At 39.2% G+C, this 23,031-nt stretch overlaps 1 protein-coding gene across 1 annotated transcript in view; it reads left to right on the top strand.

The window, feature by feature from the left end:
- The window catches only part of LOC117716427 (uncharacterized), an 83,788-nt gene that overhangs the window by 4,750 nt on the left and 56,007 nt on the right, over positions 1 to 23,031 (top strand). The window contains exons 3-4 of the mRNA XM_076941735.1: positions 13,833 to 13,959; positions 14,423 to 14,518. Of these exons, the coding sequence (XP_076797850.1) occupies positions 13,833 to 13,959; positions 14,423 to 14,518 (223 nt within the window). The remainder of the gene's footprint in view (positions 1 to 13,832; positions 13,960 to 14,422; positions 14,519 to 23,031) is intronic.

The following is a 23,031-nucleotide window of genomic DNA, read 5'->3' as shown; positions in this document are numbered from 1 at the left end:
TAGGTGAAGCTTTTCGCCATCTGGTTAACTCTAGTGCTACCTGTACTCACTGTCTCTGACTGGAGCCTGCCTTTCCAGTTATCTTGCTTGTGTCTTATCTCCTCAGGGTCCAGATGTCTCTATGTTCTTTTAATCCTGAGCTCCAGCTGCTCTGAGTACAGTGGTTCTTCTAGGATGTCTCAGGGTATGGTGTCTCCAAGGTATCTGACCAGCTAGGTGTCTGCTGTTCTGGGTGCAGTGTCTCTTCTAGGATGTCTCAGGATAAGGTGTCCATTGCTGTGAGTGCAGTGGCTCCTCTAGGATGTCTCAAGATTTGTTGTCTGTCGTTCTGAGTTCAATTGTTCCTCTGCTGCTCAGGATTCAGTGGTCTCTCTAGGATGTCTTGGGATATGGTGTCCACACAGGAGCAGACCAGGTGGGGTCTGCGCCAGGCCTCAGATCGGGGAGAGGGGCAGAAGTGGAGTGGTATTCCACAGGGATGGGGTTTGGGTGTCTGCTGGAATCTGAGCACTCTCTGCATTCGGCTATGGGCATAAGGCAGTGTGTGGGTGTTCTTACCTGCCGCTCTTGGTTTAGTGGACCCTCTAGGATGTCTTGGGATCCAGCTTCCACACAGAAGCAGACCAGGTGGTGGTTTGTGCCAGGCCTCAGATCTGGGAGAGGGCCTCTCCATCTCTTCAGTGTTTAGCTTTAGACAAGAAAAAGCAGATGCCCCACAACTGAAAAATGTATATAGAATATAGGTTCATTTACAGAATGGAAATTTATTCAGCTGTCAAAAATAAGGACATCATAAATTTTGCAGCTAAATACATGGAATTAGAAAATATCATCCTCCCTTCTGGTCTGGGCCAAAGAACTGAACAGATCCTGGTTGTCAGCTCTGCCCCCAATCTCACAGAATTCAGAGGAAGTGGGCCTTCCAGGAGCTCTAACCCAGGCAGTATCTTAGGTAAGCAGACAGCAACACCTGCCCCAAACAGGGAGTAACCAGGACCCACTGGGACCCAGGAAGTCACTCCTGGCCCAGAGCACTGGTTCCTTAGGTCTGGGCCTGAACACTGAGCAGATCTTGTGCCCCATCTCCAACACCAGTAGTAACACACACCCACACAGTTCTGATACAACCAAGATAATAGGAAAGATCCAGTCAAAGACAGGGCAGGTAGCACTAAGGAGATCCAGATGGCAAAAGGCAAGCACAAGAACATAAGCATCGGCAAACCAGGGTACTTGGCATCATTAGAACACAGTTCTCCCACAAAGGAATGTCTTGAATTCCCCATAACACTAGGAAAGAAAGATTCAGATTTAAAATCACTTCTAATGATGATGATACAGAACTTTAAGAAGGACATAAATAACACTCTCAAAGAATTTGAGAAGATCAAAGGTAAACAGGTAGAAGCCCTTAAAGAGAAAACATAAAATTCCTTAAAGAATTACAAGAGAACATAACCAAACAGGTGAAGGGATTGAACAAAACCATCCAGGACATAAAAAATAGAAGTAGAAACAATAAAGAAACCACAAAGGGAGACTACCCTGGAGATAGAAAGCCTAGGAAAGGAATCAGGAGTCATAGATGCAAGCATCACCAACAGACTATAAGAGATAGAAGAGAGAATCTCAGGTACAGAAAATACCATAGAAAATATTGACACAATTGTCAAAGAAAATGCAAAATGCAAAAAGTTCTTAACACAAAATATCCAGGAAATCCAGGACACAATGAGAAGATCTAACCTAAGGATAATAGGTAGAGATGAGAGTGAAGATTCCCAACTTAAAGGGCCAATAAATATCTTCAACAAAATTATAAAAGAAAACTTCCCTAATATAAAGAACGAGATGCCCATAAACATACAAGAAGCCTATAGAATACCAAATAGACTAGACCAGAAAAGAAATACCTCCCATCACATAATAATCAAAACACCAAGTGCAGAAAAAAGAAAGAATATTAAATGCAGTAAGGGAAAAAGGCCAAGTAACATATAAAGGCAGACCTATCCGAATTATACCAGACTTCTCACCAGATACTATAAAAGCTAGAAGATGCTGGACAGATGTCATACAGACTCTAAGAGATCACAAATGCCATCCTAGGCTACTATACCCAGCAAAACTCTCAATTACCATCGATGGAGAAACCAAGATATTCCACGGCAAAACCAAATTTATACAATATCTTTCCACAAACCCAGCATTACAAAGGATAATATCAGGAAAGTTCCAACACAATGAGGGAAATTATACCCTAGCAAGAGCAAGAAAATAATCCCCTTTTAACAAATCCAAAAGAAGATAGCCACACAAAGATAATTCTACCTCTAATAACAAAAATAACAGGAGGGAACAATCACTGTTCCTTAATATCTCAACATCAATGGACTCAATGCCCCAATTAAAAGACACAGGCTAATGTTCTGTGTATATAAACAGGACTCAGCATTTTGCTGCATACAGGAAACCCACCTCAGTGATAAAGACAGACTCTACCTTAGAGTAATAGGCTGGAAAACAATTTTCAAGTAAATGGTCCTAAGAAACCAGCTGGAGTACCCATTCTAAAATCTCCAACGTGAGAACAGAAAGGGAGGGCCTCATGGCTCCTCCTGTATAGGTAGTTGAGGGTGGCCTTGCCAGGCATCAATCAAAGAGGACAGCCTTGGTGCCTGAAAGTTTGGATTCCCTAGTTTTGGGGAATTGCAAACCAGGGAGGCAGGAATGAGAGGATGGCGGGAGCACACCCACATAGTAATTGGGGGACCAGGGATTGGGTAAGGGGTTAGGCATCTATGGAAGTGGAGGGCCTTGGTGCCTGAAAGTTTGGATTCCATAGTACTGGGGAATTTGAGAGATGGTGGCAGAAATGGAAAGATGGTGGGAGCATACTCTCATAGCAACTCCCAGAATTATATGGATTAGACATGACAGAGGCAGGCTGCCAGATGACTAGATTCCAGAATTCAAACAAAAATTATCTTGATACTAAAATTTGGTTTGAAAATTCTATATTGCCGAATACACTGCCTTTGTATATCTACTCATTAAGCAAGGTGGGCAGATCTGCTTGAACCTCTGATGTCCTGGAATTCTAGCTGAATACAGTGAAGACACAGCACCAGAGGCTTATCAAATTACTCTTCCCCCCTCCTTTTCTAATATCTCAATGCCCATAGTCAGCCTGAAGAAGTTAATGAAGAGTCGATGCCCCTATTTCCTGGGCTTAAGGAATGAGGTGGTTAATATTGAGCTGATTTTCTAGGGAAAAGTAGTGGTTTTATTGGAACAGGGAGGATTAGCTAGTATTTATATCATAGCCATACCCTATTGGTAGAAATATGTATAATTGTTTTTAAGATGAAGGTATAATTTCTTAAATGTTACAAAATTTACTTTGATTTCAAATTTAAGGTTTTTATTGGTACGAACTTCTTATTGATATAAAAGTGATATGAATATTGTTACTCTCATAGGCATTGTGACTGTATAATAAATTTAGAAATACAACTCTTAGACCCAGTCCTTCTTTAACTTTTCAAAACTGATTTGAAATAGTTATCTTGTGGGTTAAGGGCCTATAGCAAATTCTTGGCTTTGAATTTATTGTTAGGGAGTTTTCTATATTTTGTTTAGAAATAGCTGAGAGGAGTTAACAGACAACAGGCCAGATTGCGTTACATGGGTAGTTGGTTTTCAAAACATCAGGAGTCCACAGAATTGACATTACTAACATTTCTGTATTAAAGTTCATTTTGATTAGAGACCTGTCTCCTCCTGACAGCTTCCTGTCTTGGATGCTCAGAAGAAACTGAGCATCTTTGGAGTTAATTCAGTTGTGGTGAGACAGCCACTTAGGCAAGAATTGCCTCTTTTGGGTGGGAGCAGACACCCAGTGGGTCTGCACCCTTGTAGAAACCATATTCAGAGACATCACAGAGAGGCCAGTGTCCTCAGAGAGGCAGACTCCCAGCAGGTCTGCACCCTTGTGGAAATCGTATCCTGGGGCATCCTAGGGAGGCCACCAACCTCAGAGCAGGGGACACCATACCCATAGACATCCTAGAGGAGCCATGGAACGCAGAACAGCAGACACCATATTCTGAGACATTCTAGAGGAACCACTGCAATCAGAGCAGTGAACACCTAGCTGGTCTGCTCTCAGTAAGACACCTTACCCTGAGACATCCTAGAGGAGACACTGCACTCAGAGCAGCTGGAACTCAGGATCACAGGATCACAGGATCACAGAGACATCTGGACCCTGAGGAGTTCTGACACAGGCAAGATAACTGGAAAGACAGTCTCCAGTCAGAACCAGTGACTGAGGGTAGCACTAGAGTTAAGCAAATGGCAAAAGGCAAGTGCAAGAACATAAACAACAGAAACCAAAGTTACTTGGCATCACCAGAACCCAGTTTCCCACCATAGCAAGCCCTGAACACCACATCACACCGGAAAAGCAGGATACAGAATTGAAATCACTTCTCATGATGATGTTAGAGGACTTAAAGAAGGACATAAATAACACTCTCAAAGAATTTGAGGAGAACACAGATAAACAGATAGAAACCCTTAAAGAGGAAACACAAAAATCCCTTAAAGAATTGCAAGAAAACACAACCAAACAGGTGAAGGAATTAAACAAAACCATCCAGGATCTGAAAATGGAGGTAGAAACAATAAATAAATCTCAAAGGAAGACTACCTTGGAGATACAAAACCTAAGAGAAAGACTAGGAGTCATAGATGCAAGCCTCAACAACAGAATATAAGAGATAGAAGAGAGAATCTCATGTGCAGAAGATACCATGAAAAACATTGACACAACTGTCAAAAAATGCCAAATGCAAAAAGCGCCTAACCCAAAACATCCAGGAAATCCAGGACACAATGAGAAGGCCAAACCTAAGGATAATAGGTATAGATGAGGGTGAAGACTCCCAACTTAAAGGGCCAGTAAATATCTTCAACAAAATTATAGAGGAAAACTTCCCTAACCTAAAGAAAGAGATGTCCTTAAATATACAAGAAGCCTACAGAACCCCCAATAGACTAGACCAAAAAAGAAATACCTCTCATCACATAATAATCAAAACATCAAATATACAAAACAAAGAAAAAATACTAAAAGCCGTAAGGGAATTACACCAGACTTCTCACCAGAGAATATAAAAGCCAGAAAATCCTGGTTTGATATCATACAGACCCTAAAAGAACACAAATGCCAGCCCAGACTACTATACCCAGGAAACCTCTCAATCACTATTGATGGAGAAACAAAGATATTCCATGACAAAACCACATTTACACAATATCTTCCCACAAATCCAGCCCTTCAATGGATAATGGATGGAAAACTCCAACACAAGGAGGGAAATTACAGTGTAGAAAAAAAGAGAAAGTAATCTCCCAACAATCCCAAAGAAGATAGTTCCAAATATAGTTATAAACATAATTCCACCTCCAATAACAAAAGTGATAGGAAGCAACAATCATTTTTCCTTAATATCTCTTAATACCAATGGACTCAATTCTCCAATAAAAAGACATAGGCTAGCAGACTGGATACAAAGACAAGCTCCAGAATTTGGTGCATACAGGAAACACACCTCTGTGACAAAGACAGACACTACCGTCGAGTAAAAGGATGGAAAACACTCTTCCAAGCAAATATTCCCAAGAAACAAGCTGGAGTAGCAATTCTAATATCAAATAAAATTGATTTCAACCAAATGTAATCAAAAAAGATAAAGAAGGACACTTTATACTCATCAAAGAAAAAATGTATTAAGATGAACTCTCAATTCTAAACATCTATGCCCCAAATGCAAGGGCACACACATACATAAAAGAAACTTTGCTAAAACTCAAAGCATACATCACACCTCACACAATAATAGTGGAGGATTTCAACACCCCACTCTGAGAAATGGACAAATAATGGAAACAGAAACTAAACTGAGACACAATGAAAGTAACAGAAGTTATGAACCAATTAGACTTAACTGATATCTATAGAACATGTCATCCTAAAACAAAACAATATACCTTCTTCTCAATACCTCATGGTACCTTCTCGAAAATAGACCATATAATTGGTCACAAAACAGGCCTCAACAGATACAAAAAGATTGAAATAATCCCTTGTACCCTATCAGAACACCATGGACTAAGGTTCATCTTTAATGTTGACAAGAACAACGAAAGCCCACATACACGTGGAAAGTGAACAACGCTCTACTCAAGGATGACTTGGTCAAAGAAGAAAGAAAGAAAGAAATTAAAGACTTTTTAGAATTTAATGAAAATGAGGACACATCATATCAAAATTTGTGGGACACTATGAAAGCAGTACTAAGAGGAAAACTCCTAGCTCTAAGTACTTACAAAAAGAAACTGGAGAGAGCACACATTAACAACTGGACAGCACACCTGAAAGTGTTCGAACAAAAAGAAGCAAATATACCCAAGAGAAGTAGAGGAGATGAAATAATCAAACTCAGGGCTGAAATCAACCAAGTAGAAACAGAAAGAACTATACAAAATATCAACAAAACCAGGAGCTGGTTCTTTGAGAAAAATCAACAAGATAGATAAACCCTTAGCCAGACTAAACAATGGACACAAAGACAGTATCCAAATTAATGTAATCAGAACTGAAAAGGGAGACATAGCAACAGAAATTCAGGAAATTAAAAAAAAATCACCAGATCCTACTACAAAGGCCTGTGCTCAACAAAATTGGAAAATTTGGATGAAATGGACAATTTTCTAGATAGGTACCAGATATGAAAATTAAATCAGGAGCAGATAAACCATCTAAACAGTCCTATAAACCCTAAAGAAATAGAAGAAGCATTAAAAGTCTCCCCACCAAAAAATGTCTGGGACCGGATGGTTTTAGTGCAGAATTCTATCATACCTTCAAGGAAGGCCTAATACTAATTCTCTTCAAGCTATTCTATAGAATAGAAACAGAAAGAATACTACCCAATTCATTCTATGAAGCTAGAATTATGTTCCTACCTAAACCACAGAAAGACCCAACAAAGAAAGAGAACTACAGACCAATCTCTCTTATGAATATTGACAAAAAATACTCAATAAAATTCTCGCAAACTGAATCCCAAAACACATCAAAACAATCATCCTTCATGATCAAGTAGGCTTTATCCCAGGAATTCAGGGATGGTCAATATTCGGAAATCCATCAATGTAATCAACTACAAAATAAACTTAAAAGAAAAATCCACATGGTCATCTCACTAGATGCTGAGAAAGCATTTGACAAAATTCAACACCCCTTCATGTTAAAAGTCTTGGAAAGATCAGGAATCCAAGGCCCATACCTAAACATAGTAAAAGCAATATACAGCAAACCAGTGGCCAACATCAAACTAAATGGAGAGAAACTTGAAGCAATACCAGTAAGATCAGGGACTAGGCAAGGCTGCCCACTCTCACCTTACCTATTCAATATAGTACTGGAAGTCCTAGCTAGAGCAATTAGACAACAAAAGGAAGTCAAAGGGATACAGATAGGAAAGGAAGAAGTCAAAATTTCACTATTTGCAGATGATATGATAGTATACTTAAGTGACCCTAAAACCTCCATCAGAGAACTCCTAAACCTGAAAAACAACTTTAGCAATGTGGCTGGATATAAAATTAACTCAAACAAATTAGTATCCTTCCTCTACTCAAAGGATAAACAGGCAGAGAAAGAAATTAGGGAAATGACACCCTTCACAATAGCCACAAATAATATAAAATATCTTGGAGTGAATCTAACCAAGCAAGTGAAAGATCTGTATGACAAGAACTTCAATTCTCTGAAGAAAGAAATCGAAGAAGATCTCAGAAGATGGAAAGATCTCCCATGCTCCTCAATTGGCAGGATTAACTTAGTAAAAATGGCCATCTTGCCAAAAGCAATCTACATATTCAAGGCAATCCCATCAAACTTTCAAATCAATTCTTCATAGAGATAGAAAGGGCAATTTGGAAGTTCATTTGGAATAACAAAAAACCCAGAATAGTGAGAACTATTCTCAACAATAAAAGAATTTCTGGGGGAATCACCGTCCCTGACTTCAAATTGTATTACAAGGCAATAGTGATAAAAACTGCATGGTATTGGTACAGAGACAGGCAGGAAGATCAGTGGAATACAATTGAAGATCAAGTAATGAACTCACACAGCTATGGTCACTTGACCTTTGACAAAGGAGCTAAAACCATCCAGTGGAAAAAGGACAGCATTTTCAGCAAATGGTGCTGGCTCAACTGGAGGTCAGCATGTAGAAGAATGCAAATTAATCCATTCTTATCCCCTTGTACAAAGCTCAAGTCCAAGTGGATAAAGGACCTTCACATAAAACCAGATACACTGAAACTAATAGAAGAGAAGGTGGGGAAGACCCTTGAATACCTAGGCACAGGGGAAAAGTTCCTGAACAGAACACCAATGGCTTATGCTCTAAGATCAAGAATTGACAAATGGGACCTCATCAAGTTGCAAAGCTTCTGTAAGGCAAAGGACACTGTCAACAAGACAAAACGGCAACCAACAGATTGGGCAAAGATCATTAACAATCCTACATCCGATAGAGGACTAGTATTGAATGTATACAATAACTCAAGAAATTAGACGCCAGACAACAAAATAACCCCATTAAAAATGGGGTATAGAGGTAAACAAAGAATTCTCCACTGAGAAAACTAGAATGGCTGCGAAGCACCTTAAGAAATGTACAACATATTCAGTCATCAGGGAAATGCAAATCAAAACAATCCTGAGATACCACCTCACACCAGTCAGAATGGCTAAGATCAAAAACTCAGGTGATAGTAGATGCTGGCAAGGATGTGGAGAAAGAGGACACTCCTTCATTGTTGGTGGGGTTGCAAGCTGGTACAACCACTCTTGCAATAAATCTGGTGGTTCCTCAGAATATTGGACATAGCACTACCTGAGGACCTAGCTAGACCACTCCTGGGCATATACCCAGAAAATGCTCCAACATATAACAAGGACATATGTTCCACTATGTTCATAGCAGCCTTATTTATAATAGCCAGAAGCTGGAAAGAACCCAGATGCCCTTCAACAGAGGAAGGGTTACAAAAATGTGGTACATTTACACAATGGAATATTACTCAGCTATTAAAACTAATGAATTTGAGAAATTCTTAGGTAAATGGATGGAACTAGAAAATATCATCCTGAGTGAGGTAACCCAATCACAAAAGAACACACACGGTATTTACTCAGTGATATGCGGATATTAGCCCAAAAGTATGAAACAACAAAGATTCAACTAACAGACCACATGAAGCTCATGAAGAAGGAAGAACAAGTGTGGATGCTTACATCTTACTTAGAAGGAGTAACAAAATACCCAAGGGAGCAAATATGGAGACAAAGTGTGGAACCGAAACTGAAGGAGAGGATGTCTGGAGACCATTCCACCTGGGTATTATCCCCATGTACAGTCACCAAATATAGACGCTGATATAGATGACAGAAAGTGCATGCTGACAGGAGTCTGATATGGCAGTCTCCTTAGAAGTCCCGCAGAGTCTGACATACCCAGAGGCAGATACTCACAGCTAACCATTGATCTGATCAAGGATTTCCAATGGAAAAGTTAGAGAGAAGACTGAAGGAGCTGAAAGGATTGGTGGCCCCATGAGGAGAGCAACAATACCAACCAACCAGAGCTCCCTAGGGTCTAAACCACCAGCCTAGGAGCACATCAGGAGGGACCCATGACCCAGCTATATATGTAGGGGAGGATAGCCTTTTTGGGCATAGGTGGGAGAGGAGATCTTTGCTCCCATGAAGGCTGAACACTGGGTGGGGGGAATCTGAGGGTATGGTGGTGGGAGTGGGGGGCAGGTGGGGGTACACCCTCATAGAAGCAGGAGGATGGGGATGGGATATGTGGTTCCTGGGTGGTGAGGGAAATGGTGTAAGGGGATAAAATCTGAAATACAAATATAACATCCATTAAAAACGGGGAAAAAAGAAAATATGTTAGAACCAACATGTTTAATAAAATGTCAGCCCTCTAAAAAATTATCTTGATACTAAAATTTGTTTTGAGAATTGTATATTGCAGAATACAGAGCCTTGGTGTATCTACTCATCAAGCAAGCTGAGCAGACTTGCTCAAACCTCTGATGTCCTGGAATTCCATCTGGATGCAGTGAAAACACAGCATTAGAGGCTTATCAATTTACCCTTCCCCCACCCCTCTTCTAATATCTCAATGCCCGTAATCAGCTTGAAGAAGTTAATGAAGAGTTAGCACCCCTATTACCTGGGCTTGGGAACTAAGGTGGTTAATATTGGGCTGTCTTTCTAGGGAAAAGTAGTGGTTTTGTTGGAACAGGGAGGATTAGCTAGGATATATTGCATAGCCATAACCTATTGGTAGAAATATGTATAATTGTTATCAAGATGAAGTTATAATTTCTTAAATGAACAAATTTTACTTTGATTCCAAATTTAAGGTTTTCACTGGTATGAGCTTCTTATTGATATAAAAGTGAGATGAATATTGTTACTATCATAGGAATTGAGTTTGTATAACACAACTAGGAATACAAGGCTTAGACACAGTTTTTCTTTAATTTTTTTTTAACTGATTTGAGATGCTTAGCCTGTGAATTAAAGGCCTATAGCAAATTCATGGCTTTGAGTTTATTGTTAGGGTGTTTTCTATATTTTATTTAGAAATAGCTGAGAGGAGTTAACAGACAACATTCCAGACTACCTTACATGGATAGTTGGTTTTCAAAATGTCAGAAGTCCACAGAATTGACTTTACAAACATTTCTGTAGTAATCTTCATTTTGATTAGAGATCTGTCTGCTCCTGACAGCTTCCTGTCTTGGATTCCAAGAAGAAACTGAGCATCTTTGGAGTTACTCCAGTTGTGGTGAGACAGCCACTAAGCAAGAACTGCCTCTTTCCATCTGCAGACAAATTACTGTCCAGAAAAGGACACACTTTGTAGTAGGACAACATTTTGTAGTATAGGGACTGTCCAGATTGAACAGATTGAACAAATTACTGTTTAGAAAAGGACACACTTGCGCAATAGTTGACTGATTATATCTGCCAATACAGAGTAATCAGCCCTTAATAATTCTGCATCACTAGGTCTGTCAGATGATCCTGTCAGATGATCAGACTCTCTGACCTTTTGTAGTATAGGTACTGTCCGGGTGTTCAGTGGTCTCTATAAATTGGCTAACTATTTGAAGGCATGCTTTGTGCTTCCCATAATTTCAGTTAATTCAGTAGTTCTCGATTTTTGACAGAGTTGAAAACTTATAGTCTCCTAGCCAATCCTGGCTATTTACTTTGAGAGACAAGATTTAAGAGGATGGTTTTCAGCTGACATTCATTCTAAAGCCAAGAAAAAAAGCCAGGTTCAGAACTAAGTGTTTTAGTTAGGAGAGATGACAGAGGTTTTGGTTAGTTAACAAAATGATGGACTGGGTATTAGGTCTATCTTGTCCGTTACTAACCTAAATTGTTATAGTTATCCTCTAATTGTATTTTTGAGAGAAAAGTATTATTTTAACAGGAAGGGTGATATGTAGGAGGAACTAAGGTGGGAGGAGTAAGAGGAGGAGAAGAAGAAGAGCTAGGTGATGAGAGGGAAGAGAATAGAAGAGGAGAGAGAGAGAGAGAGAGAGAGAGAGAGAGAGAGAGAGAGAGAGAGAGAGAGAGAGAGAGATTGGTAATGCTAGGCATACCACCCACTTGAAGGCAACCTTTCATTGAGGCTGTGGTCCTGCCAACACCTGATTGTGACTCATCATGTTGACCTTGGACTTCTGGTTTCAGGTCTGTGAGAGAATAAACTTTTATTGTTTTCAGAAACTAATTTTGTTAGTAATTTGTTGTAGCAAAAATAAAAAATAATGTTTGAATTAAATCCTAATAAAGCTCTTACCAATGGAAAATGTTAATATTGGTAAATAAATGAATATAAAGACTGCTGAGTAAAATAACTACTGAAAGTTCAAGTAGGCTTCAGGTATGAAAATGACTTTGGGCTAGGACAGGGAAGTAGGCTCAGATATTTTGGTCATCCTCTTAAGCCTTTAGAAACAGTGATCACAGGACTTTGTTTATTGCCTTGCTTGTTCTTTGACTATTTTGTGTTTATTGTCTTGTTTGTTCCTTGATTATTTGCACATATTATATTGCTAGTTCCTCAACGTAGAACTGAGCTGAATACTTGCATGTAATTAAAATAGTATAAATGCAAAATGGAAGAGGTTGGATGAAATAGGGGGTTTCTAGGGAGAGAAAATGGGAAAGGGTATGACATCTGAAATGTAAATAAATTAAATATCCAAAAAGGGAAACTGATGACATAATACAGTACTGCAATCTCTTTCAAGATCACAAATCATGGTCCTTTAGAACTCAACATAGACTCCCAAACTACTATCTCTCTGGGTACAGTGGTAAGGGAGGAAATGTTTACTTTGCTTTATTGGCCCCAGGAAACTATATTGCTTAACCAGTACTAGAAATATATTCAGCTGGGATTACTTCAGAGATTCTGCTAATTATTGCAAATAGATGGCTCAGGTAAAGGTAAGAAAAGAAAGGGTGAAAATCAATTTCTACTGACAGCTGTGTTGAGCCTGCATTTACAATACTGATCTGCCTGTATTAAGTGGATAGCAGGTCACTGCAGTCACATACTCAGGTCTGTATAGGAATACAACAGCTTCTGGAAAAACAGAGCACCTAAGTGCAGAAAATGAAAACCATTCGTCTGTTTCTGTCTTTAGAAGATCATTGTTTCTGCATCCTTTCTCTGTGACAAGTCATGGTGTGTGGTCAGTTTTGATTTCTGCTTTCTACTCTTCAGTTTTAAGAGGGACAGGAAGGATCTGCTCCCTCTAAAGACAGTGATTTCAGGAATGTGAAATGTCAAGCTTGTGTTACATTTCATTCTGAAGGAGAAAGGAAAGATGGCTTCTTCTCAGGTAAATGTATGCATGATTATCAGGAAGGTTGAATGTTCTTACAGAAATACTTCATTATCAGAACTTTCAACCCTTCCCTATGCTCAATCACATTTACAGAGCTATTTTTTTATATGACTGTTTATATGACTTTCAGTATTAAGTCTTCAATATTTATTTTACTGGTGTGCTAAAGACAGTTTTTTTCCTGAATCCAATATAATTTTTTCAATATAACTTTTAGAAATGAAAATATAATCTGAAAGTCATAAAGTTTCTGATAGCAAAGGTGAATATACATGATGGCTATGATGAACGTATAATTGATTTCTACACAGAGGCACTTGGGTCTTTATTTGTCTGTGGATATGGCCCATGTTTCATGAATCTTATATCTGAATACCTATTGCAGTAATTCCCAGTTTTCTACTGTTGCAGCCTTATAATTCAGTTCCTTATGGTGTGTTGAACCCAAGTATAATTTAATTTTTATTGACAACTCATATTTGTAATTTTGCTACTGTACAAGGCCTAATTCAAATATCTCTGCTTTCTGGTTCCTTATGCAACCACCATCATACCATTTAGGGGACCCTACCATTTGATCCCCAAAGGGGTTACCACTCATAGATTGACAATTGATGGCATATTGAATCTTTGCAGAGATGTCTCATCATTACCTCACTGAGGGGATAACTTATCAGAAATACATACTAGTTATTGATAGCAGACTAAGTTGTATAATTAACCAATCTTACCTTTGGGTGAAGTATAGAACTTGGCCAATGAACACAAGTGGATACTGTTAATTTTAATTTCAGGGTCAATTAACTTTCATGGATGTGGCTATCAAGTTCTCTAAGGAGGAGTGGGAATGTCTGGATTCTTCTCAGAAGGCTTTGTACAGAGATGTCATGTTGGAGAATTACAACAACCTTGTTTCTGTGGGTAAGAATATTTTTCTTCTATATTTTCTACAACACGTTTGGGATGTGTAAACATCCTAGTAGTGTTTTTGTCTGACTTCCATTAGACAGTGTCCAAAATTTTTATAGTTATTGGTTACTTTCTTATTTCTAGCTAATATGTTATGTACCTTTACCTTGATTTTACATTTAACATAATGATCCTTCTGTCTTATATGTTTTTGGAATAAGCGTTCAGCAGTGTTTATATGTGAATCCACGTTGACTCACACAGTCATTTTTTTATTAGGGATGTAATTTAAAAAAGTAATTCAGAAATTTACCATTTATTGAGTTATAAAGACTAAAACATTTTGAAGGATGTAATCATAACAAAAGTCATTCATGCATCATTTATACTTTGTGAGTTTACCTACATGGCAGAATACTGTGTTAGTATTCAACTACATTTAATAGCATATCTGTATGTGCTTTTGAATGTACAGGTGTTGCTGTTTCAAAACCAGAGATGATTACCTGCCTTGAAGCAAACAAAGAACCCTGGATTGTTGATAGAAATGAGACAGAAGGAAGAGCACCAGGTAATCTATAGGGAAGAAACATTTTCTGTGATGATTCTAAATCAGGGAAAAATTTAGTCCTGCTTAGAAAAACTCTTCAATCAAAATTATTTCTAAGAAGTTCTTTTTGGATAATACAGAAATGGAATAGTACACCATGGATCTCATATGATTTTGGACTTATTTGAACAAAACAGAGATCATTTCAAATGGGGCATATTATATATAGTTTAAAAAGTTGTAGAAGACTATTTCATATTCTAATTCAACTCAGTATTTTTTCTTTTTATTCTTTAATCCTTTTTTATAGATCAGTCTTTATTCCCCTACCTGTATGGCTCCCCAACTGCTTTCTATCCCACACCTCTTCACCATCCACCTTCTCCAAGAGGATGTCCCCACTTTGCCATTCCTATCCCACCAGAACTCTCCACTCTCTTGGGCCTCAAGTCTCTAAATGATTAGCTACTTCTTTCTCTTTGCTCAGACCAGGACGTTCTCTGGTGTATACTTGATGGGAGTGTCATATACACTGGTGTATGATACCTAGTTAGTGGCTGAGTGTTGAAGACATCTTGGAGGTTTAGTTTAGTTAAGACTGCTGGTCTTCCCATGGGCCCATCCCCCTACTCAGCTTCCTCCAGCTTTTCTGCAATTCAACAACAGGGGTTTCTGGCTTCAATCTACTGATTGGATGTTAGTATCTGCATCTGACTCTTTCATCTGCTTGTTGGGCCCTTCAGAGGGCAGCCATGCTGGGCTCCTCTTTGCAAGTACACCACAGCATCAGTAAGAATGTCAGGCACCTGGGCCTCTCCTTGAGCTGGATCCCAATTAGTGACTATTGGTGGACCTCCTTTCTCTTATGCTCTGCTCCATTTTTGTCCTGCAGTTCCTTCAGACAGGAAAAAATCTGGGTCAGACCTTGTGACTGTGGGATGGCAACCCTATCCCTCCACTTGATGTCCTGTCCCTCCACTGGATGTGGACTCTAAAATCTACCCACCCCATTTGACCCAAGGTCACTCCCATTAAGTCCTGGGAGTCTATCACCCCCAGATCTCCAGTCCTTTCCAGTGGCTCTCCTCACCTCCTACCTCCTATAGTTGCCTGTTTTCATTTTTCCTTCTGGTCCTTAGGTCTTTAGTTCTCCTCCACCCCAGTACTTGATCATGTTCCCCCTTTCCACTTCCTGCCCTTCTCTCACCCAAGTTGCTCCCTTCCTCTGCCTCCCAGGATTGCTTTTCTTTCCCTTCCAAGTGGTATTGAGGCATCCTTACTTGGGACCTTTGTCTTGTTTTCCTTCCTGTGTTCTCTGGATTGTGTAGTAGGTTTTCTGTATTTTTTAAAATTAATATCCACTTATTTTTGAGTATATTCCAGGCGTGTCCTTTTTGGATCTGAGTTACTTCCCCCAGAATGATATTTTCTATTTGCAAAATTCATGATGTCTTCATTTTTAATACCTGAGTAGTATTCAATTGTGCAAATGAACCAAATTGTCTGTATCCATTCTTCTGTTGAGGGGCATCTAGGTTGTTTTCAGCTTCTAACGATCACAAGTAGAGCCACTTTGAACATGATGAAGTATATGTCCACATAGCATGGTGGGGAATCCCTAAAGTGTATACCCAAGAACTGTATAGCTGGGTATTCAGGTTCTATTTGCAGTTAGCTGAAGAACTCCAGATAGATTTCTAGAATAGCTGTACCAGTCTACAATCTTACCAGCAATGGAAGAGTGTTGATGATTTTTAATTTTCATTTATGATTTTGGTTTCTTTTTTAAAATGAAGTGTCCATAGTTGTTTGGATTCATTTCTGGGACTTCCATTTGACTCCATTGATCTGTTGTTTTGTTTTAATACCAATAGCAGGCAGATTTTATTACTATTGTTCTTTTGTACAGCTTGAAGTCAGAGATGTTGATTCCTTTAAATGTTCTTTTATTTTTTTAGGATTCATTTAACAATCCTGGGTTTTTCTCTTTTTAAAGGAAGTTTAGAATTTTTCTTTCAGAAATTGTATCAGAAATTTGATAGACATTGCATTGAATCTCTAGATTGGTTTTGGTGACAAGTTTTACTATTTAATCATACAATCCATGAACTTGAGAGATCTTTCCATCTTTTAGTATCTTCTTCAGTTTTGTTTTGCAGAGACTTCAACATCATGTTATAACAGGAATTTGCCTTGGTCGATTAGAGTTACAACAACTTATTGTATTTACTTCTGGATATGATGACGGCAGTTATTTCCCTCATTTCTTTCTCAGCGTATTTATCATTTGAATAAAAGTTGGGTACTGAGTTTTTGAGATAACTTTTTAAGTAGCCATTTTATTGAACAAGTTTTTTAGCTTTAGGAGTTCTCTGGTAGAAGTTTGTGGTCATTTGCATATACTGTCATATCATCTGCAAATAGCAATATTTTAAGTTCTTCATTTCAAAATTCTATCTTCTTGGTCTCCTTATATATATATTAGTGCTCTAACTAGAATGTCAAGTATTATATTGAGTAAATAAGGAGAGAGTGGAAAGCCTTACCTTGTCCCTGAGTTTACTGAGATTTCTTTAAGTTTCCCTCTTTTTAATTTGATGATAGATATTTGCTTTTTTGTATTCCCATTTTGGTGTCTAGGCATGGGCCTTGTATCCCTTCATGTGGTCTGTGAGTTGCATCTTGGGTATTGTGAGGTTTTGGGCTAATATAGTGGATACCATGTGTGTTCTTTTGTGATTTGGATACCTTACTTAGGATGGTATTTTCTAGATCCATCTATTTGCCCAAGAATTTCATGAATTCATTGTTTGTAATAGCTGAGTAATACTCCATTGTGTAAATGTACTACATTTTCTTTATCCATTCTTCTATTGAAGAACATCTGGGACTGCCAGGCAGTGGTGGGGCATGCCTTTTTCCATGAGATGCTGGAGGAGACAAGGGAACACTCAGGTAGAGAGAGAGTGCAGAGGGCTCCACGCCCTCTGCAGGGGGCCGCCTTATGTGCTGTGCCACCTAGGGTTTCCTGGAGCAAGCCTTTAATCCCAGCACTTGGGAGGTAGAGTCAGGTGGATTTCTGAGTGGGAGGCCAGCCTGGTCTACAGTCAGTTCCAGGACAGCCAAGGCTATACAGAGAAACCCTGTCTCGAAAAACCAAAAAACCAAAAAACCAAACCAAACAAACCAAACCAAAACAAAATAAACAAACCAGAGTGAAGAACATCTGGGTTCTTTCCAGCTTCAGGCTATTATAAATAAGGCAGCTGTGAACATAATGGAACACGTGTCCTTGTTATATGTTGGAACATATTTTGGGTATATGCCCAGGAGTGGCATAACTGGGTCTTAAGGTAATACTATGTCCAATTTTCTGAGGAACCGTCAGACTGATTTCCAAAGTGGTTGTTCAGGCTTGCAATCCCACCAACAATGGAGGAGTGTTCCTCTTTCTCCACATCCTTGCCAGCATCTGCTATCACCTGAGTTTTTGATTTTATCCATTCTGAGTGGTGTGAAGTAGAATCTCAGGGTTGTTTTGATTTGCATTTCCCTAATGACTATGGATGTTAAACATTTCTTTAGGTGCTTTTTGATTATTCCAGTTTCCTCAGCTGAGAATTTGTTGTTTATTTCTGTTCCCCAGTTTAAATAGGGTTATGTGATTATCTGGAGTTTAATTTTTTGAGTTCTTTGTTTATATTTGATAAGACCCCTCTATCATATGTAGGATTGTAAAGATCTTTTCCCAATTTGTTGGTTGCCATTTTGTCCTATTATCAGTGTCGTTTTCCTTACAGAAGCTTTATAAATTCTATGAGGTCTCTTTTGTCAATTCTTGATCTTAGATAATAAGCCATTGGTATGCTGTTCAGGAACTTTCCCCTGTGTCCATGTGTGGAGACTCTTCCCCACTTTCATTTCTCTTCGTTTTAGTGTATTTTGTTTTATGTTGAGGTCCTTGATCCACTTGGACATGAGCTTTGTACAAAGAGATAAGAATGGATTCCTTTGTATTCCTCTACATGACGACCTCCAGTTGAACCAGCACCACTCTTTGAAAATGCTGTCTTTTTTTCCCCCACTGGATGGTTTTAGCTCCTGTGTAAAAGATGAAGTGACCATATGTGTGTGGGTTCATTTCTAGGTCTTCAATTCTATTCCATTGATCTTCTTGCCTATCTCTGTAACTATACCATGTAGGTTTTTTTTTTTTTTTTTTTTTTTTAATTTTATCACTAGTGCTTCATAGTACAGCTTGAGGTCAGGGATGGTGATTCCTCTAGAAGATATTTTATTGTTGAGCATAGTTTTCACTATCCTAGTTTTTTTGTTATTACAAATGAATTTGAGAATAGAGTAACTCTGTGTAGAATAGAGTTGGAATTTTGATGGGGATTGCATTGAATTTTTGGGTTGCTTTCAGCAAGATGGCCATTTGTACTATATTAAACCTATCAATTCATAAGCATGGGAAATATTTTCATCTTGTGAGATCTTCAATCTCTTTCTTCTTGGACTTTCATAGAATCTTTCAGTTTTCATGAGATCTTTCAGTTGCTTGGTTAGATTCACACCAAGTTATTTTATATTATTTGTGTCTATTGTGAAGGGTGTCATTTCCCTAATTTCTTTCTCAGCCTGCTTATTGTTTGTGTAGAGGAAGGCTACTGATTTGTTTGAGTTGATTTTAAATCCAGCCACTTTGCTGAAGTTGTTTATCAGGTTTAGAAGTTCTCTGGTGGAAGTTTTAGGGTCACTTAAGTACACTATCATATCATCTGCAAATAGTCATATTTTGACTTCTTCCTTTACAATTTGTATGGCTTTAACCTTTTTTTTTTGTCCAATTACTCTGGCTAAGACTTCCAGTACTATATTAAATAGGGCAAGAGTAGGCAGCCTTGTCTAGTCCCTGATCTTAGTGGGATTGCTTCAAGTTTCTCTTTATTTAGTTTGATGTTGGCTACTGGTTTACTGTATATTGCTTTTATTATGTTTAGATATGGGCCTTGACTTCCTGATCTTTCCAGGCCTTTTTTGTTTGTTTGTTTTTTGTTTGTTTTTCTTTTCTTTTTTTTATTGGATATTTTATTTGCATTTCAGGTGCCATCCCCTTTCCCCATCTCCCCTCCCTAGAAAACCCCTATCCCATGCCCCCCTTTTCTTTTATACAATTTTCTTAAAATGTTAATCAAAGGCTTTATAAGTTTGGTAATGCTCAATCAGAAGTGTAACCCAAGACCCAACCTAAATATAAAAACTATTTTTGACTGGTGAAGACACGTGAACATCTGCCTCCATGCCCCCCTCTTTCTCTCTCTTATCACCAAGCTTCTCCTCTCCTTCTTCTTCTCCTCTCCTTACTCCTTCTCTTCCTCTCAGTACTCCTTCCCCCTTAGTTCCTCCTACATATCACCCTTCCTGTTAAAATAAAACTTTTCTCTCAAAATACAATTAGAGCATAATTATGCCAATTTGTACCAGTGAGGTACAAGATAGTCCTAATACCCAGTACATCATTTTGTTGGCTAACCAGAACCTCTGTCATCTCTCCTAACTAAAACACTTAGTTCTGAACCTGTCTTTTTTCTTGCAAGCCTTTTACCTTGGAGGGATGTTGAATTTTGCCAAATGCTTCTCAGCATCTAGTGAGATGATGATTTGGTATTTTTATATTGAGTTTGTTTATACAGTGGTTTCCGTTGATGAATTTCTATGTATTGAACTATCCCTGCATTTCTGACATAAAACCTACTTGATGATGATGGATGATTGTTTTGATGTGTTCTTGTATTTTTTTGGAAGAATTTTATTGAGTTTCTCTATCTATATTGATTGATAGTTTTTCTGGGTATAGTAGCCTATGCTGGCATTTGTGTTCTCTTAGGGTCTGTATGACATCTGTCCAGGATCTTCTGGCTTTTATAGTCTCTGGTGAGAGGTCTGGTGTAATTCTAATATGTCTGTCTTTATAAATTACTTGACCTTTTTATTTTACTGCATTTAATATTCTTTCTTTGTTTTGTGCATTTAGTGTTTTTATTATTATGTGACGGGACAAATTTCCTTTGTGATCTAGTCTATTTGGAGTTCTGTAGGCTTCTTGTATGTTCATGGGCATCTCTTTCTTTAGGTTAGGAAAGTTTTCTCTTATAATTATGTTAAAGAGATTTAATGCCTCTTTAATTTGGGAAACTTTGCTCTCATCTATACTTATGCTTCTTAGGTTTGGTCTTCTCATTTTGTTCTGGATTTCCTGAATGTTTTGGGCTAGGAGCTTTTTGAATTTTGCATTTTGCATTTTCTTTTCCTGTTGTTTCAATGTCTTCTATGGCATCTTCTGCACCTGAGATTTTTGGGGAAAAGATGGCTCACAGGCCAGAGTGTGCAGGTATGGAATACTCTGTTGCATTGTGTGTGTGTGTGTGTGGGGTTGTTCCTGCTTGTCTGCCATGGCTCAGTTGGCTGCAACTGCAGCTCAGCATGGCAGAAGCATGCACAGGAAGTTCGACTGAGTGTGTTCATTGCATGGCATCAGGTGGGCTCTGCATTGTGAGAAGTGGCTGGGGACCCACCTGGTGGGGGGAGTTCTGGTTCAGTGGGCAGTGCAGGGCTCTTGAGTGGGAATCCCCAGGCCCAGAGGTGGCCAGGGACTGATTGGCCTCAATTCTGGTGGTCCCAGGTGCTGTTGGGAGGCCTGGCAGAATGGAGACAAGGAGCACCTGGTCTCATGATTGGCCCTTGGGCTGAGGGAGACAAGGCGGGAAGAGTCAGCTCTGGTGCCCTTCCCCGAGGGAGGTGTTCACTTTTTATAATAGCTTGGCTGGAAGGCTGCTGCTTGTTTGAAGATGTGGGTCCCACAGAGAAGCTCTCTACAATGGCAGGCCCCAATGGCACATGGAAATCCATGGGTTTTCATAAGCTTTATTGTTCATGAAGGGTAGTAGTTGAATCTGGATGTGCACTCCTGTGAAACTCAGGGCAGACCTGAGTCAAATAGGTAGGGAGAAGAGGGGAGGGTGTAGGGAAGAATGCTTAGTTGGCTATGACCTCTGGCCTTCAGGTATCTCATTAGTATGTAAATCTAGGGAAGGGCTATATTGCCCTACATGACTGAAAGGCACAGGTCAATGGAGATCTTAGACCACATGTCAGGAGTCTGGAATCTGGGAACATGGCGACATCTGTGCCATCCCTCACAGGCAATGAACACCTGTTGGGTCTCCTGCTATCTCTAAGCTAGTGCTCAACAAAAATTCAAATCATCCTTTAAAGGTCCCACAGAGATTCTCTCTTCTATCTTTTGTATTTTGTTGGTGATGCTTGCATCTATGCCCCCTAATCTCTTTCCTAGATTTTCTATCTCCAGGGCAGTCTCCCTTTTTGATTTCTTTATTGTTTCTACTTCCATTTTTAGATCTTGAATGATTTTATTCAATTCTGTTAACTTTTTTATTGTGTTTTCCTGTAGTTCTTTAAGAGATTTTTGTGTTTTTTCTTTAAAGGCTTCTTTCTGTTTACCTGTGTTCTCCTGTATTTCTTTAAGAGAATTTTTAAATGTCCTTTTAAAAATCCTCTATCATCATGATAAGAAGTGATTTTAAATCTGAAACCTGCTTTTCCTGTGTGATATGATATCTAGCACTTGCTATGTTAGGTGAACTGGGTTCTGATGATGGCAAGTAACCTGGTTTCTATTGCTTACATTGTTGTTCTTGCCTTTCACCATCTGGTTATCTCTAGTACTCCCTGTACTCACTGTCTCTGACTGAAGCCTGTCTCTCCTTTTTTCTTGGTTGTGTCAGAGCTCCTCAGAGTCCAGCTGTTTCTGTGATCTTATGATCTTGTGTGTCAGAGCTCATGGGAGTCAGGCTGCCTCTGTGATCCTCTAATCATATAATCCTAGGTGTATTGAAGCTCATGGGATTCTAGCTTCCTCTATGATCCTGGGGCTGTTAGAGCTAATCTGAGTCCAGATTTCTCTGGGTGTTGTAGGATTGGTTGCAGAGATAGTGCCTAAGGTCTGTTCAATGTACTGGCTCATATCAGAAGGAATCCATGCCAATGTGTCAGGGTATGGTGTCTTCACAGTAAGAAACCAGCTAGGAGTCAACTGCTCTGATTGCAGTGAATCCTCAACTGCTCTAAGTAAAGCAGATCCGCTGTTATGGGCTACTGTTCTGAGTGCAGATCCTCTAGGATGAGTCTGAATATGGTGTCTTTCTAGGAGCAGTCTACCTATGAGTCTGCCCAAACAGGAAGGACCAGGGGGAGAGGTGGAAGAAGAGTGGTATTTGGGAGGGTGGGGTTTCGGTGGGTGATTGGTTTCTAGTGTGCTGCAGCTGGTCTCTCAGCTGCGCTTCTGGGACTTCACATTGTGGTGGATTATTCTTACCAACTGCTCAGAGTGCAGCAGGTCCTCTGGCATAGGTCTGATTATGGAGTTTTCCTGTGAGCAGATCAGCTATGAGTTTGCTTAAGCAGGCAAGACAAGAGGAAGGGGCTGGGAGGGGAGTGGTATATGGGAATGC

The sequence above is a fragment of the Arvicanthis niloticus genome, chromosome 10 (genome assembly GCF_011762505.2).
Source record: "Arvicanthis niloticus isolate mArvNil1 chromosome 10, mArvNil1.pat.X, whole genome shotgun sequence".
NCBI lineage: Eukaryota > Metazoa > Chordata > Mammalia > Rodentia > Muridae > Arvicanthis > Arvicanthis niloticus.
This window is presented reverse-complemented; position numbering and strand designations above follow the sequence as displayed.